This window comes from Stenella coeruleoalba, assembly GCF_951394435.1.
Source record: "Stenella coeruleoalba genome assembly, chromosome: 4".
Taxonomy (NCBI): domain Eukaryota; kingdom Metazoa; phylum Chordata; class Mammalia; order Artiodactyla; family Delphinidae; genus Stenella; species Stenella coeruleoalba.
In genome coordinates, this window is record NC_137149.1 from 80,507,917 (window position 1) to 80,524,079 (window position 16,163).

Here is a 16,163-nt window from a genome sequence, read left to right on the forward strand (position 1 = left end):
TCAAGATTATTTTGGGAGATTGAATAACAAAATCTATTAAAATCATGTTGAGAATTATAAAGTTTTCTGAAAATATAATTTTTTTTTGCTTGGGCCTCTCAAGGCTGTGGCCTCTCCCGTTGTGGAGTACAGGCTCCGGACGCGCAGGCTCAGCGGCCATGGCTCACGGGCCCAGCCGCGCCGCAGCATGTGGGATCTTCCCAGACCGGGGCACGAACCCGCGTCCCCTGCATCAGCAGGCGGACTCTCAACCACTGCACCACCAGGGAAGCCCAAAAATAATTTTTTAATTCACTATATGCTTAACTGTCCTCAAAACCTTTGAGCTCTTGATCCTGGGAGTAGTTAACTATCAAGACCCAAATAGTTAATTGAGTTTCTAATAACTGATAATCATCTACCTGTACCTGAAAGAAAGACATTTAGGCCAGTGCTTTGCATCACTGTTCACAGTGACAGTTTCTTTTTATCACAATGAAATTGTCAAACTTGTTTAGTATATTGGCTCTACTCACCCAATTTACCCATGCTTGAGAAAGTATAATCAACCAGCCAAGCAAAAGAAGCAAGCATGAAAACTTTCTCCATCCTAATATTCTAAAACTATCCTTAATTGCTTATACTGTTCTTGGTAAGAATTAGTTGATATGTTTACTAACTGTAGTCTATTTGCTCTGGGTTGTAAAATTTTACCCTTTTTTTTTAACATTCAGACTCTTCTGTGATTGTTTTTCTTTTTCCCTGCCTATTTCATTCTACTGTGTCTAGTAAATAAAGTAATAAAGCTAGAGAACTATTGAACTCTAGAGGAATTAGGCTAGATTTTCCAGAATAGTTTTATAGCTTTCTAAGATAGGCAGCAAGGTCAACTTGTGTGTAAGATTTTAAAAGCATGTGAACAAAAATATGGCTGAGCTAAATCATTTTTCCTACCTTGTTATAGACCATTCAGGGGACTGCCAGTTTCCTTTGTGTATCCTCACAGCATAAGCATTATGGTTTAAGGATCTTCTATGGTTGGTTACTTGCTGATTTAAAAAGCCAGTCATGGAACTTTTAAGTTGTTAATTTTGTAAAATTTAATGTTAGCTCAAGCTATTGACTCGAGGCCTGTGGGATATTTGTCCCCAGGGTTATTATTTGGAAGACCCCTACTCTGTTTAAAATGCAATAAACTTATTCATGAGAATGGAAAAAAGAAAGCCTAATAAACATCATCCCCTTTTTCTTTTCCCTGAATTTGGTATAGCTAAGAAAACCAAATGAATATGAATAATGAAGTAAAAATGAGATATATGTGTGTGTGTACGTGTGTATATATTTATATTTCCATTCTGTTTTATTCAGTACCTGACACACTGTAGGCATCCAATGTTAGGATGAATCTACCAAATTTTATTAGATGTTTTTGGCTCGGTGTAGTTTCTGTTTATTTGGTTTTTATAATGTAGTTATACAAAATTACTTTCTCTGTTAAGCCTAATTCTATTTGTCTCTATTTTAAAACCTTTCTCATTGTGGTAAATTTATCTTTCCTTACATGACAAAGGAAATGGCTCTATGAGAAGAATGATATTTAAATACTAATAGTAGGGGCTTCCCTGGTGGCGCAGTGGTTGAGAGTCCGCCTGCCGATGCAGGGGACGCGGGTTCGTGCCCCGGTCCGGGAAGATCCCACATGCCGCGAAGCGGCTGGGCCAGTGAGCCATGGCCACTGAACCTGCGCGTCTAGGGCCTGTGCTCCACAACGGGAGAGGCCACAACAGTGAGAGGCCCGCGTACCGAAAAAAAAAAAAAGAAAAAATTACGAGTAAATAAAAAAACATATCTGAGTAATTCAAGTCTGTCATTTCTATGGTTTCCCTTCATTTATACTTCAGCTCCTCTATCCCATTCCATTTCACCTAACCCTTTAAGAAGTACTTTCAAAAATTGTGTGTGTGTGTGTGTGTGTTTTAATGAAAACAATCTTAAATGAAGTTACCCATTTTGTCTGAGAATCAGGAAATTTGCTGAATGATCCCCAGCAAACTTTGTTTTAACAAAACCACTGGATTTAATCATTGTATTTAAAGGATAATCAGGAAATTTTCACCCGTGAACCCTACCTCTGTTTAGTTCTAAGGGGCTTAGTACAATTGAGTCTTCAAAAGAAATATAGGAGAGGATCTGTGGTCCTCCCCACTGTTAGCAGTATTGTTAAGAGCATGGAGTATTTGGCCATCAGTTAGGGTGAACAACCTTTTAGAGAGCCAACCAGGAAACAGCACTACCAGATCAAAAAATATACTTAACATGCAATAAGTAATTATGCACCTATGTGTTATTACTACATAAAAGTGACAATTAGAAGTATTTAATGCTAATTAATAGTAGTGCTAATAGTGTGAATACCTATAACAATATTTTTAAAATGCTTCTTTCCATCCTCTGATACAGCAAAAGTCTCTCTTGAATATTTAAAATTTCAGGCTATATTATCACACATTTTATAAATGTGAGAATTAAATAAGTTAGTACAACAAAGTAATTAAACAGATATGACCTATATTTAATAAAAATAACTATGATATGTTTTTTCTATGTGTATTTTTCATTTTTTTTAAATAAAGTTAAAACTGAATATAGTCAAAAGTAAAATTCACTTTGACCTGAAGTTCTGATTTTATCAAGCCCATATTACATTGATTCCTGGTGTCAATCCAATAGATGACATCAAAATAAATATCTTCTCAACGAAAGTGTTCAGCATGGAGTACTTAGGATTTTAATTAATAGCTTTACTTTGTAGCTTTTTAGACTTGTGGCAATTAGTTCCCAGATCTCCAGAAATGCCCATCCACTTTGTATGTACAGACTTGTTTTGGTAAACCAACTGTTTGTCAATTTGTTCTTTTGCATCTGTGAATTCATCATATGAGCTGTCCATGTCCAAAATGTTCATGATTTATAAACATTTCCAAGCACATTGGATGTCAGCATAAGCTTAAACACTATCAGGGATAATGGTTTTAGAGCACTGAAATAGTTGTACTTTATGAAGTAAAGACTGGATCCCAAGCAAGTTAAAGTTTTAATAAAGAAATGATAAAGTCCTGTTAACATGACTGTCCTTTTCTGATGACATTTTATTTTGGAAACAGTCTTAAATCCCCAAAATAAATCATGTTTTTCACTGTAATGATTTTTTTGTTCTAACCTATGCAGAAGTCCATGCAACTCGGGTAGAATAAGTTCATCTTTTTCCAGGTTCCCTATAGCCTCTTCAGAGCTCATCAAACAGTTTTAGAGAAACATATAAATGTGTCTTATTGTAATATTTTTCTCCATTCTCATCTGTCATATATTTCAAAGTTAGAGAAAGACATTTTTCTTGTCCCACACTTTGGAAATATGATTTTACAGGTCAGTATTTTAACATCTTGTCTATGGCCAGCCCCTGTAATAGCCATCTTGAAGGCACATGTCTCAGGAGACTATCTCCTTCCATTTCTAGAAAGTTAAAAGGCTCATTAAGTACTTCTACACATTTTGAAGAAACTGAAAAGTGACCAAATAATTTCATTATGAAACCTCATTATCGCAGGTAAGCACATCACCTTCCTTTCTAGCAGCCTTGTCTACAAGGTGTACAGCACATTTAGTGGGTAAGAACTGTTCATTTTCTTTTGTAAGAAGTTCATAGGCTGAATGACATTTTCCCAAATTTACATTTGCACTGTCCATCAAATATGCAGATAGATGAGCAAAGTCTAGTTTATATATGGGCAAGGTTATCAACAGTCTTTTGTTTCGTGTCTTCTGAAGTTTAATCAAAACCTTTATGGAAATTAAGAAGACAATTTGAAATTCCATTTTTCAAATCAAAATGCATAAGAGCTGGGGGAAACATTATTTTGTTGCTATGATCCAACACTTCACTCTATATACTTTAGAAAGCATGATCTGACAGAATCAGCTCTACACTGTGAGGAAGCAAAACATTGGTTATCAAAATTTCTCCTTTTGTTTACCCACAGGACATTTCAGTTGCAACCTCTGAATCAGGAAAAGTAACTTTACTCAGGTGCAAAGACAAATAAAGGGAAGAAAGCAATAATACATGTTTATTCTTTTGGAATACTCAGGCTTACTCCACTACCATTAATTTCAACTGAACATTGGTACCTTTTGAGGAGAGGTTTAAAAATAACATAAAACAAAAAACCCCACTTTTTATCCTACAAAAACTTGCCTGTCTTATCCTAGATTTGTGAGATTCAACTTCCATACGCACATTCACAGTCTTCTCATGCCTGGCCCCAAATTCATTTCCACATTTTGTGTAGTATGCTTTGTTTTGGTTATCTCTCTAATCTAACTTCATGTATCCTTCCATGTGCCTTTAAAATAACACAGTTGTTTAGCATTCCTTTTCAGTATTGTCATGTTATTATATTATATTGTTCTCAGTTTCATCAATGAACTCTTAGAAAACAGTCACAATAGTAACAATGTTAAAAATTAATTTAGCAGAATCTTGGTACAAAGCACAACAGTTAATCCAAAATCAAAGAGAAATTTAGCATCACAAGGCCCTGAATTTGCATACTTAGGTTTCATCACTCAGAATAATACAACAATGTCTGATTCTCTACTAGGAACTGCAAATCATGGTTTCCAGCATCAGTAGTCAGGGAAAAGGACAGCAAGAGTCACTAAGGAAGGTGGATATTCAATGCCACAGACATTTGATACTAAAAATAATGTTGCTTCCAGCCTCTATTTTCTAGACTATCATATGGATTTTGTACTTTGCTTTCAAACTTCTGAACCCATCTCTGATCTCTGGAATAGTTTCATGTCTGAGAGAAGATTTTCCCAGGATAGAAAAATTTAATGCTAAAACTAAGACATTCCTGAGCGAACCTGGATACTTGGTCACGTTACCATTAATACTATATCTACTGCATTACTAGTTGAATGATCTGGGGTAAATTACTTATCTGTGCTTCAGTTTTTTCATCTGTAAATTGGAAATAATAATAGTATCACATCACAGTGTTTTATAGGACTAAGTGACAACCCTAATAAAATAGATAAGCACTCCTAAAAGAAACTGATATCTTGAAAGTTATGTGTTAGCTATCATCATCACCATTATCATCATCACTGTATTTAACTCAGAAATGTTAAAGATGAAATTTTCTATCTTCCCAGCTTCATTTTCTACCCTCACCCCAGATACTCCTAAAATCTTTTTCTTATTTACTGCTTGATTACTTCATTTACTTTAAAAGTTTCTAATTGGTCAGTAATTGTTTTTTGTTTATCAACTTTACTTTTTAAAAACCTATATCTGTATTTAATTCTCAACTACTGTAAGATACTTAATTTCCACATTTTCTACTATTTCCTTTTCTGTTTCCTCTATTAAGGTAGTTGTGAATCTGGTTCACCAAATATGGTGAGGTTAAAAATTTTTTTTTTCAATTCAAAGCAAGAAAACTTCAAATAACTTAGAGTATACAACGCTGTGCTTCTGAAACCAAAGAGATATTCTGAATAAGTTCTCTTGAATTCAAAGGATAGCTGGATATGAATAGTTTTGTGTGCTTTCACTTGCCAGTGGTTCTCTCTCAGCAATTACAGCTTGAAAATATATGACTGATTTTTTTTTTCAACTTGATACAAATTTGGAAATTATTGCTGAGTTATTTTGGCTAACTTACTATAAAAATCATAAGAAATGCAATCATATCATTCTTCTTACTGTGTTACTCAACTTTGACCTTCATCCTATTACTGCAAAAAAAAATTCTAATTTCCTCAGACCATTGAGCCCTTTATTTTCCCAAGCATTCGTGTGGTGACCTATGTGTTTGATGATCTGTTAGAGCAATGCAAGGAACTTATTTCACAGAGTTCTTGCCATATTTATCAGAAAATAGGCCTTTCATAACCCTACTAGCTTCAGTGAAATTCCTGAGTCAAAGCAACGCCTTATGCTGATGTGATACATTGGTAGCAAAGTGAGTGCTCCTACATTTGCAAAGAGGAAAAAATAAAACTCATTTAGCTATATTACAAGTATTTCAGAACAAGATATGTTTGAGGCAATTTAAAAATCATATTATTATGCCTTAACAACTCCGACTCAACGTTAAAATAATACATTTTAATGCAGAAAGTAAAACAGGTTCTTGAAAATTACTGCCCACAATTAATAATTATTATAGGGTGATTGTTCAAGCAATGTCTGGAAAATGCAACTTTCTAAAATTATAAAAAAACATCCAGAGGGGTTCAGAATTAATTCATATAGTTTGTGTATCTGGAAATATACAATATATCTGGAAATACTTAGGCAGTAAAAATGGAAAACATTTCAAAATCTATTTCTCCATCTTGTTTGCTGACAAGATGCTTTTTGGACAATAAAGTTAGAAATATCAAGATTTACGTGAAGATCTTAGTGTACACAGGTTGAGTTATTTTTAAATCATGAAGCGGAAGTCACATTTCCGTATTCCATGAATTTGGGCTTAGTTTCATTAAATGTACCTATTGGTATATTTGAGGGTTTTATACTGACAGAGTGAGTTTCACAAAACATCATTGTTTAAGCCACCTTTTTTTCCTTCATTGTGGTACTCACCCCTTTTGTGGTATTTGAATTACTCAGTAACCCCACAGTGATAAGACAAAGCAGATTCATTGAGGTGAAAATAAAAGGAAAAATCAGAAACTTTCTGTAGCTTTTACAAAATATCTGGCATTTCATATGTGAATGTAAGCGTCACAGAAAGCCTGAAAAATGAGTATTGTTTTCATAAAAATTTCTTTCTAGAGTGGATAGAGTCAATGAATTTCCTCAAAGTATATTCTGATGAATCATTCTGTCGTTCTGCTTGTAGATTTTCTCTCAGAGCTCCCCATCTTCTTTAAGAAATTAATTTCCTTGAAGTTTTTGATTCTTTATTTTTCTAATTTTTATTGGTGTATAACTGATTTACAATATCATGTTAGTTTCAGGTATACGATAAAGTGAATCTGCTTTATCTCTATATGTATGAAGTGTCTGATACTTTAAAGGGTAAGTAGTTGTTAAAGTTGTCCAATTGCAAAATTGGAGTGACAAGGTTAAATCCACATCTTCAGACTCTAATCATACTTACTCTGCAGTCCTCTTACTTCCACACATTTTAAGATATTATGGTGTAATGAGCTTCTCATTCTCCAGCTTTAATTTTCTTTATCTTTTACTCAAGATTTTAGAGCAGGTAGTTTATGAACCAAAGAACCCCAAAGGTTGCAATGGGCAGCATGATACAACTTTTAGTTTATAATCTAAATTCATTGCAGAAGGGGGGGTAATTAAAGAGAGATTCATTTATTCAGTTCACACATTAATTGTGCATCCACTCTATGGGAGGCAGCTTTCTAGGACCTGGGGATACATTGGTGATTAAACAACTTATTCTCTTGCAGTGTACTTTCTAGTAAAGGCCACAGATGATGAACAAGAAATTTTTTTTTTTTCTAATTGGAGTACAGTTGATTTACAATGTTGTGTTAGTTTCAGGGATACATTAAAGTGAATCAGTTATACGTATACATATATCCTCTCTTTTTTAGATTCTTTTCCCATATAGGCCATTACACAGTATTGAGTAGAGTTCCTTGTGCTATACAATAGATTCTAGGCTATGTACTTTATTAATATTTCTTGTTTATGTAGAAAACATAAATAAGATATATTAATAAAATATATAGTCTAGGTAAATGTTAAGAGGAAAAAAAATTCAGGAAAAGCAATAGAGAGTCAGAGTGGGTAAATGATGTTTGCAATTTTAGATGAGGTGATTCAGAAAAACTCTGTGAGAAGGTGACATTTGAATGAAGAACTGAAGGAAGTTAGCAAGTAAGTCACACAGCTGTTTATTGGAAGAGAATTCCAGACCAAGGGAACATGAAGTACAAAGTCTCTGAGGCTGGAATGTGCTGGATGTATTCAAAGGCTAGAGGAGGCCAACTGGGGTAGAGTGAACTGAATGAAGGGGAGAATAGGAAATGTTTCACAAGAGTGCAGATCTTATAGGACATTGTAGACCTTTGTAAAGACTTTGGTTTTTACTTTTATTGAGGTAGGAGACATTGGATGCCTCCATCAATGAATCTTATTATCTGGCTTGTACTTAAAGAGAATCTCTCCATGTTGTTGAACAGAGAGGAAAGGTGGATGGATGAGGGTCAAAGTAGGGAGATCATTTAGGAGGCTGTTTAAAAAAAAATCAGGTGGGGCTTCCGTGGTGGCGCAGTGGTTGAGAGTCCGCCTGCCGATGCAGGGGACACGGGTTCGTGCCCCGGTCCGGGAGGATCCCACATGCCGCGGAGCGGCTAGGCCCGTGAGCCATGGCCGCTGAGCCTGCGTGTCCGGAGCCTGTGCTCCGCAACGGGAGAGGCCACAGCAGTGAGAGGCCCGCATACCGCAAAAAAAAAAAAAAAAAAAAAAAAAAAAATCAGGTACCTCTAACCAATTTAGTGCAATTGAGGTGAGGAGCAGCTGTCAGATAGAAGACAGGAGCTACAAGATTTCTTGATGGATTAAGAGTAATGTGTGAAAAAGAGGAATCAATATGACTCTTAAGTTCTTGGCCAGAACACTTCAAAGAATGAAGTTGTTGTTTACTGAAATGAGGAAAACAGAAGGAAGGGTAGATTTGGGAGTGGGGGGTGGGAGCGGAGGGAGAAACAGGATAAGAAGGGGCTCAGTTTTGAACATGTAATATTTGATATTGATACTTCTTAAAATCCAGTGGGGATTAAATGGATACTAAAACTATACTGATGTAAGAGGGTTCAGCTCTTAGACATTTGGTTTAAGTGGAATAGTGTTATTACAACCATTCAAAAACAAGTATTTATTCATCTTTTTTTGGGGGGGGGGCAGTACGCAGGCCTCTGACTGTTGTGGCCTCTCCCGTTGTGGAGCACAGGCTCCGGACGCGCAGGCTCAGCGGCCATGGCTCACGGGCGCAGCCGCTCCGCGGCATGTGGGATCTTCCCGGACGGGGGCATGAACCCCTGTCCCCTGCATCGGCAGGCAGACTCTCAACCACTGCGCCACCAGGGAAGCCCTATTCATCATTTTTTATGTGTCAAGCCCAATACTAAGTGCTAGGATATAATAATAAGATATAAGACTAATAAGATCTCAAGTCACATAATGGTATATAGTTCATGTCAGGGGTGATTGAGTTATAGAGTACTCAAAACGTGGAACCTTGGAAATAGGAATACTTGCTCCATTATCACATTGTTAAAACTCTACCTAGGAGGGCTTCCCTGGTGGCACAGTGGTTGGGAGTCCACCTGCTGATGCAGGGGATGCAGGTTCGTGCCCCGGTCCGGGAGAATCCCACATGTCGAGGAGCGGCTGGGCCAGTGAGCCATGGCCGCTGAGCCCGCACGTCTGGAGCCCGTGCTCTGCAATGGGAGAGGCCACAACAGTGAGAGGCCCGTGTACCGCAAAAAAAAAAACAACTATACCTAGGAGTTTTATTCAATTGACCATCCTCTTGAAGGGGGGTTGGTTTTTATCATGGTTTGGCCTCCTGAAAGTTCTGTTATGACAGACTACTATAAAGAAGGCTAAACTCATAGGTCTTGTTCACATTTAATGTTCATTGTTCTTTTTCTTTCATCTTACTGATAAAATTCAAGTGGTGAGTTACATTTGATCACAGTATAATACATATAAGGTGGTTCGTGTTTATGTTTTCTGAACTAGACAGTAATACCCGAAAGATGATTGCTAATTAATTGCTAGACTTTTTTGTTCTCTCTTTGAACGTTATGTACTTTTTGTACTGTTATTTTGACATTTGGTATTCTTCTCTTAATAACTCTGCATGGGGTTTTTGAAAGACCTACAAAGGCACTGAGTAAAGTCAATACATTTCTAATAATGCAACTACCCAGGAAAAGCTGGAGTTATTTGGTTTCTTTTTTTTCTTTCTTTTTTAGTGTTTTAGGTCTTTAGGATATATTTGAGAATGTATTATACCTGCCATTATGGAAGACTGCTGTGCTGAACGCTGGTGCTTGATACTCAATTACAGCATCTTTCCTTTGAGTCAAAGAAGAGAGCAAATAGCTCTCTGTTCAGGGAACCGGGTAGCACTAACCACTCTCCACTTTCCGATAGTAAAAGTAATTTAAGCTATCAGAGACCCAACACTACTTTAGCAGTGTCCCCTGGAGAACAAAGCAGTTAAAGCAAAATTTCATGTGGTTTTCTTTCATGATTTGAGCTCCTTCTGAGAAATACATCTAGAGTTATGCAGGAATAGTTTGAAACTGTTTCATTGGCAGTGTCCTAGCAGAGTTCTTTATCAGATAACAACTGTGAAGTTGTATCTAGCAATATGCGAAGTGCTGTGATTCAGGTTACAGCATGGTGGTTCACTTGTAAGGAGAATTTCCACATTCAGAATAATCTTTGTATGAAGTTTATATAAAACATAAAGGTACAAAGTTTGAATAAAAATAGAAAACCTGGATATTTATTAATTTTTTAAGGTGAGCTAACAATGTGGGAGACAACTAAATGTAGTAACTTCCATCCTAAAACAAAAATCAATGTGTATGATCTATACAGTTGAAAAAGATGTCAATTAGAAACACATATCTTTGTTTTCAACTCAAAAATTTCCCATGCACATGTTATGCTTTCACTACTTATGCATATATCCATAAAAATCAATGTCATTGATTTGTGTCATTTAAATTTTTACATAAATGATATCATACTGTATAGATACTTTTGCCACTTGCATTTTTTTAAACGTAATATTAGATTTTTGAGAAGTATCTATGTTTGTGACTATAAATCTAGAACACTGATTTTCTACTCCTTTTTTGAATATCATTCCATAAATATCAACCATTATTTATGTATTCCCCTACTGTTGGAAGTTAGGTCTTTAAGAATTTTCAAGAAACCTAGGAAGAAAAGAGGAATTGACAGTCATAGACAGTTTCTCGATTCTGCTCCAACATGTTGGCATACCGATGTGTTGGGCTACCATACATTCTAAGCTTCACAAAAGTGGTTTCGACGGAGGCAAACTATCATACAGTGGAAATGGAGTTTTGAATCTTAGAACAAAGACAGAAATGAGATAGTGGACAAACCAAGGAACGTGGCAGGTATGGAACTCACAGGACTGTAACAGAGACACATAATGTAGTTTCAATGCGGAAGTTTTCATGAACGTATTCTTTTTCATGGCTCTACTATCTCTTTTGGGCTGCTATCGGGTATAGTAATTCTGAATACTTATTTTCCATCTGTGTATAACAGGTTCTATTCATGCAAAACCTTTCAGTGATCAAACTTCTTGATCTCCTTAAGCCATTCAATATGAATATAAATCCAGTGACTATCCTCATTCTTTTAGATTTTCCACTAAATAAATGGTACACATATGTGGCTGTCCGTCAGAATTAACTGGGGATCTTTATAAAATTACAACTTTTATGAACTCAACCTTCGAAATTCTGATAAAGGATTTATAGGACAGAGGAATTGTATTTTTTTAATAAAAATTCTTCAGAGATTCAAATAAATTTCAGTTGTGATACCACTTTCCTAAGTGTATAATTTAATTTTTATATAGAGTATTCCCTAGCAAGAGTTGTAAAAATATTAACCTAAAAATGTGATGTGGGGTAGAAAAACGAAAAGCTTTACCTTGAAATCTTTGGCCAGAATTAAGTTGATATGCTTCAACTGAAAATGTACATAGTTGAAAATGTGCAACTGAAAATGTGCATAGCTAAGAAAGGTGCAAACACTATTGACAAACTGATTTACACCTCACAGAAAAGATAACATGCTTTACTTGTGGATTAGAAAACCCAAATAATTAAGTTATCTTATTCATTGCATGTGTGGAGGATATTTAGTACATTATTAAAATCATGCTTCATAGAACCAGGCCCTTATAAACTTTGTAATTGGTTATGCATAATTGCAACTTATGCCTTTTCTATTGTGTTTCCAGCACAGTGATGCGGTCCATGACCTTCTTCTGGATGTGATCACATGGGTTGGAATTTTGCTGTCCCTTGTTTGTCTCCTGATTTGCATCTTCACATTTTGCTTTTTCCGTGGGCTCCAGAGTGACCGTAACACCATCCATAAGAACCTCTGCATCAGCCTTTTTGTAGCAGAACTGCTCTTCTTGATTGGGATCAACCGAACAGATCAACCAGTAAGCAATTTATTTTGGTATTAGAAAAGAATTTCTCCACTTCCAGCTTTCCAATACACAAAATATTCTTGTTTGAAAGTATCCTCTCTTCCAGTTGTCTAAGATAGTTACTAATTTTGAGATCTTATTCGGTATTCCCTTTTTCATATCCATTGCCATAAAGATGCAGTGAATATATGGATGTAATGTACATTTCTTCAGAAATTCTGTTCAAAAACTTGCCTTTCTAAACAACTGTGTTTCTTCATTAGTATTTTTCTTTAATTTTTTTAATCACAAAGCTGAATATTGAGAAAACTTAAATCATTTGGGGAATGGAGGAGTATCTTTTCTAACATGTAATTGTTATTTTTTGAAATTTATAATATATATATTTTTAAAAAAAACACTGGAAATTATATTGAAAACTGCATGTCTAACATTAGTTGGGTTTTTTTTTAACCTTTTTTTTAACATCTTTATTGGAGTATAATTACTTTACAATGGTGTGTTAGTTTCTGCTTTATAACAAAGTAAATCAGCTATACATATACATATATCCCCATACCTCCTCCCTCTTGCGTCTCCCTCCCTCCCACCCTCCCTATCCCACCCCTCTAGGTGGTCACAAAGCACTGAGCTGATCTCCTTGTGATATGCGGCTGCATCCCACTAGCTATCTGTTTTACATTTGGTAGTATATATAAGTCCATGCCACTTTCTCACTTTGTCCCAGATTATCCTTCCCCCTCCCTGTGTCCTCAAGTCCATTCTCTATGTCTGCATCTTTATTCCTGTCCTACCCCTAAGTTATTCAGAAGCTTTTTTTTTTTTTTTTAGATTCCATATACATGTGTTAACATATGGTATTTGTTTTTCCTTCTGACTTACTTCACTCTGTATGACAGACTCTAGGTCCATCCACCTCATTACAGATAACTCAATTTCATTTCTTTTTATGGCTGAGTAATATTCCTTTGTATATATGTGCCACATCTTCTTTATCCATTCATCTGTCAAGGGACACTTAGATTGTTTCCATGTCCTGTCTATTGTAAATAGAGCTGCAATGAGCATGACACTTTTTGAATTATGGTTTTCTCAGGGTATATGCCAGTAGTGGGATTGCTGGGTCACATGGTAGTTCTATTTTTAGTTTTTTTTAAGGAACTTCCATACTGTTCTCCATAGTGGCTGTATCAATTTATATTCCCACCATTAGTGCAAGAGGGTTCCCTTTCCTCCACACCCTCTCCAACATTTATTATTTCCAGATGTTTTGGTGATGGCCATTCTGACTGCTGTGAGGTGATACCTAATTGTAGTTTTGATTTGCATTTCTCTAATGATTAGTGATGGTGAGCATCCTTTCATGTGTTTGTTGTCAATCTGTATATCTTCTTTGCAGATACGTCTATTTAGGTCTTTTGCCCATTTTTGGATTGGGTTGTTTGTTTTGTTTTGTTTTTTTCTTTTTTTTGCGGTACGCAGGCCTCTCACTGATGTGGCCTCTCCCGTTGCGGAGCACAGACTCCAGGCGTGCAGGCTCAGCGGCCATGGCTCACGGGCCCAGCCGCTCTGCGGCATGTGGGATCTTTCTGGACCGGTGCACGAACCCGTGTCCCCTGCATTGGCAGGCGGACTCCCAACCACCGCACCACCAGGGAAGCCCTGTTTGTTTTTTTGATATTGAGATGCATGAGCTGCTTGTATATTTGGAGATTAATCCTTTGTCAGTTGCTTCGTTTGCAAATATTTTCTCCCATTCTAAAGTTTGTCTTTTCGTCTTGCTTATGGTTTCCTTTGCTGTGCAAAAGCTTTTAAGTTTCATTAGGTCCCATTTGTTTATTTTTGTTTTTTATTTCCATTTCTCTAGGAGGTTGGTCAAAAAGGATCTTGCTGTGATTTATGTCATAGAGTGATTTGCCTATGTTTTCCTCGAAGACTTTTATAGTGTCTGACCTTACGTTCAGGTCTTTAATCCATTTTGAGTTTATTTTTGTGTATGGTGTTACAGAATGTTCTAATTTCATTCTTTTACATGTAGCTGTCCAGTTTTCCCAGCACCACTTATTGAAGAGGATGTCTTTTCTCCATTGTATATTCTTGCCTCCTTTATCAAAAATAAGCTGACCATATGTGCATGGGTTTATCTCTGGGATTTCTATCCTGTTCTATTGATCTATGTGTCTATTTTTGTGCCCATACTGTACAGTCTTGATTACTGTAGCTTTGTAGCATAGTCTGAAGTCCAGGAGCCTGATTCCTCCAGCTCTGTTTTTCTTTCTCAAGATTGCTTTGGCTATTCGGGGTCTTTTGTGTTTCCATACAAATTGTGAAATTTTTGTTCTAGTTCTGTGAAAAGTGCCCTTGGTAGTTTGATAGGGATTCCATTGAATCTGTAGATTGCTTTGGATAGTATAGTCATTTTCACAATGTTGATTCTTCCAATCCAAGAACATGGTATATTTCTCCATCTCTTTGTATCATCTTCAATTTCTTTCATCGGTGTCTCATAGTTTTCTGCATAGAGGTCTTTTGTCTCCTTAGGTAGCTTTATTCCTAGGTATTTTATTCTTTTTATTGCAATGGTAAATTAGAGTGTTTCCTTCATTTCTCATTCAGATTTTTCATTATTAGTGTATAGGAGTGCACGAGATTTCTGTGCATTAATTTTGTAACCTGCTACTTTACCAAATTCATTGATTAGCTCTAGTAGTTTTCTGGTAGCATCTTTCGAATTCTCTATGAATAGGATTTTGTCATCTGCAAACAGTGACAGCTTTACTTCTTCTTTTCTGATTTGGATTCCTTTTATTTCTTTTTCATCTCTGATTGCTGCGGCTAAATCTTCCAAAACTATGTTGAATAATAGTGGTGAGAGTGGACAACCTTGTCTTGTTCCTGATCTTAGTGGAAATGGTTTCAATTTTTCACCATTGAAAACAATGTTTGCTGTGGGTTTGTCATATATGGCCTTAATTTGTTGAGGTAGGTTCCCTCTATGCCTACTTTCTGGAGAGTTTGCTGTGGGTTTGTCATATATGGCCTTAATTATCTTGTGGTAGGTTCCTTCTATGCCTACTTTCTGGAGAGTTTTTATCATAAATGGGTTTTGAATTTTGTCATAAGCTTTTTCTCCATCTATTGAGATGATCATACGGTTTTTCCCTTCAATTTGTTAATATGGTTTATCACACTGATTGATTTGCTAATATTGAAGAATCCTTGTGTTCCTGGTATAAACCCCACTTGATCATGGTGTAGAACACTTTAATATACTGCTGGATTCTGTTTGCTAGTATTTTGTTGAGGATTTTTGCATCCATGTTCATCAGTGATATTGGCCTGTAGTTTTCTTTGTTTGTGACATCTTTGTTTGGTTTTGGTATCAGGGTGACGGTGGCCTCATAGAATGTGTTTGAGAGTGTTCCTCCCTCTGCTATATTTTGGAAGAGTTTGAGAACGATAGGTGTTAGCTCTTCTCTAAATGTTTGATAGAATTTGCCTGTAGAGCCATCATGTCCTGGGCTTTTGTTTGTTGGAAGATTTTTAATCACAGTCTCAATTTCAGTGCTTGTGATTGGTCTGTTTATACTATCTATCTCTTCCTGGTTCAGTCTCAGAAGGTTGTGCCATTCTCAGAATTTGTCTATTTCTTCCAGGTTGTCCATTTTATTGGCATAGAGTTGCTTGTAGTAATCTCTCATGATCTTTTGTATTTCTGCAGTGTCAGTTGCTACTTCTCCTTTTTCATTTCTAATTCTACTGATTTGAGTCTTCTCCCTTTTTTTCTTGATGAGTCTGGTTAATGGTTTATCAATTTTGTTTATCTTCTCAAAGAACCAGCTTTTAGTTTTATTGATCTTTGCTACTGTTCCCTTCATTTCTTATTCACTTATTTCTGATCTGATTTTATGATTT

At 36.1% G+C, this 16,163-nt stretch overlaps 1 protein-coding gene across 23 annotated transcripts in view; it reads left to right on the plus strand.

Moving 5' to 3' along the window:
- Positions 1 to 16,163, plus strand: part of ADGRL3 (adhesion G protein-coupled receptor L3) — an 867,440-nt gene that overhangs the window by 751,791 nt on the left and 99,486 nt on the right. For all 23 annotated transcript variants that reach the window (XM_079920009.1, XM_079920003.1, XM_079919994.1 and 20 more), the window contains one exon: positions 12,051 to 12,260. In XM_079920009.1, the coding sequence (XP_079776135.1) occupies positions 12,051 to 12,260 (210 nt within the window). The remainder of the gene's footprint in view (positions 1 to 12,050; positions 12,261 to 16,163) is intronic.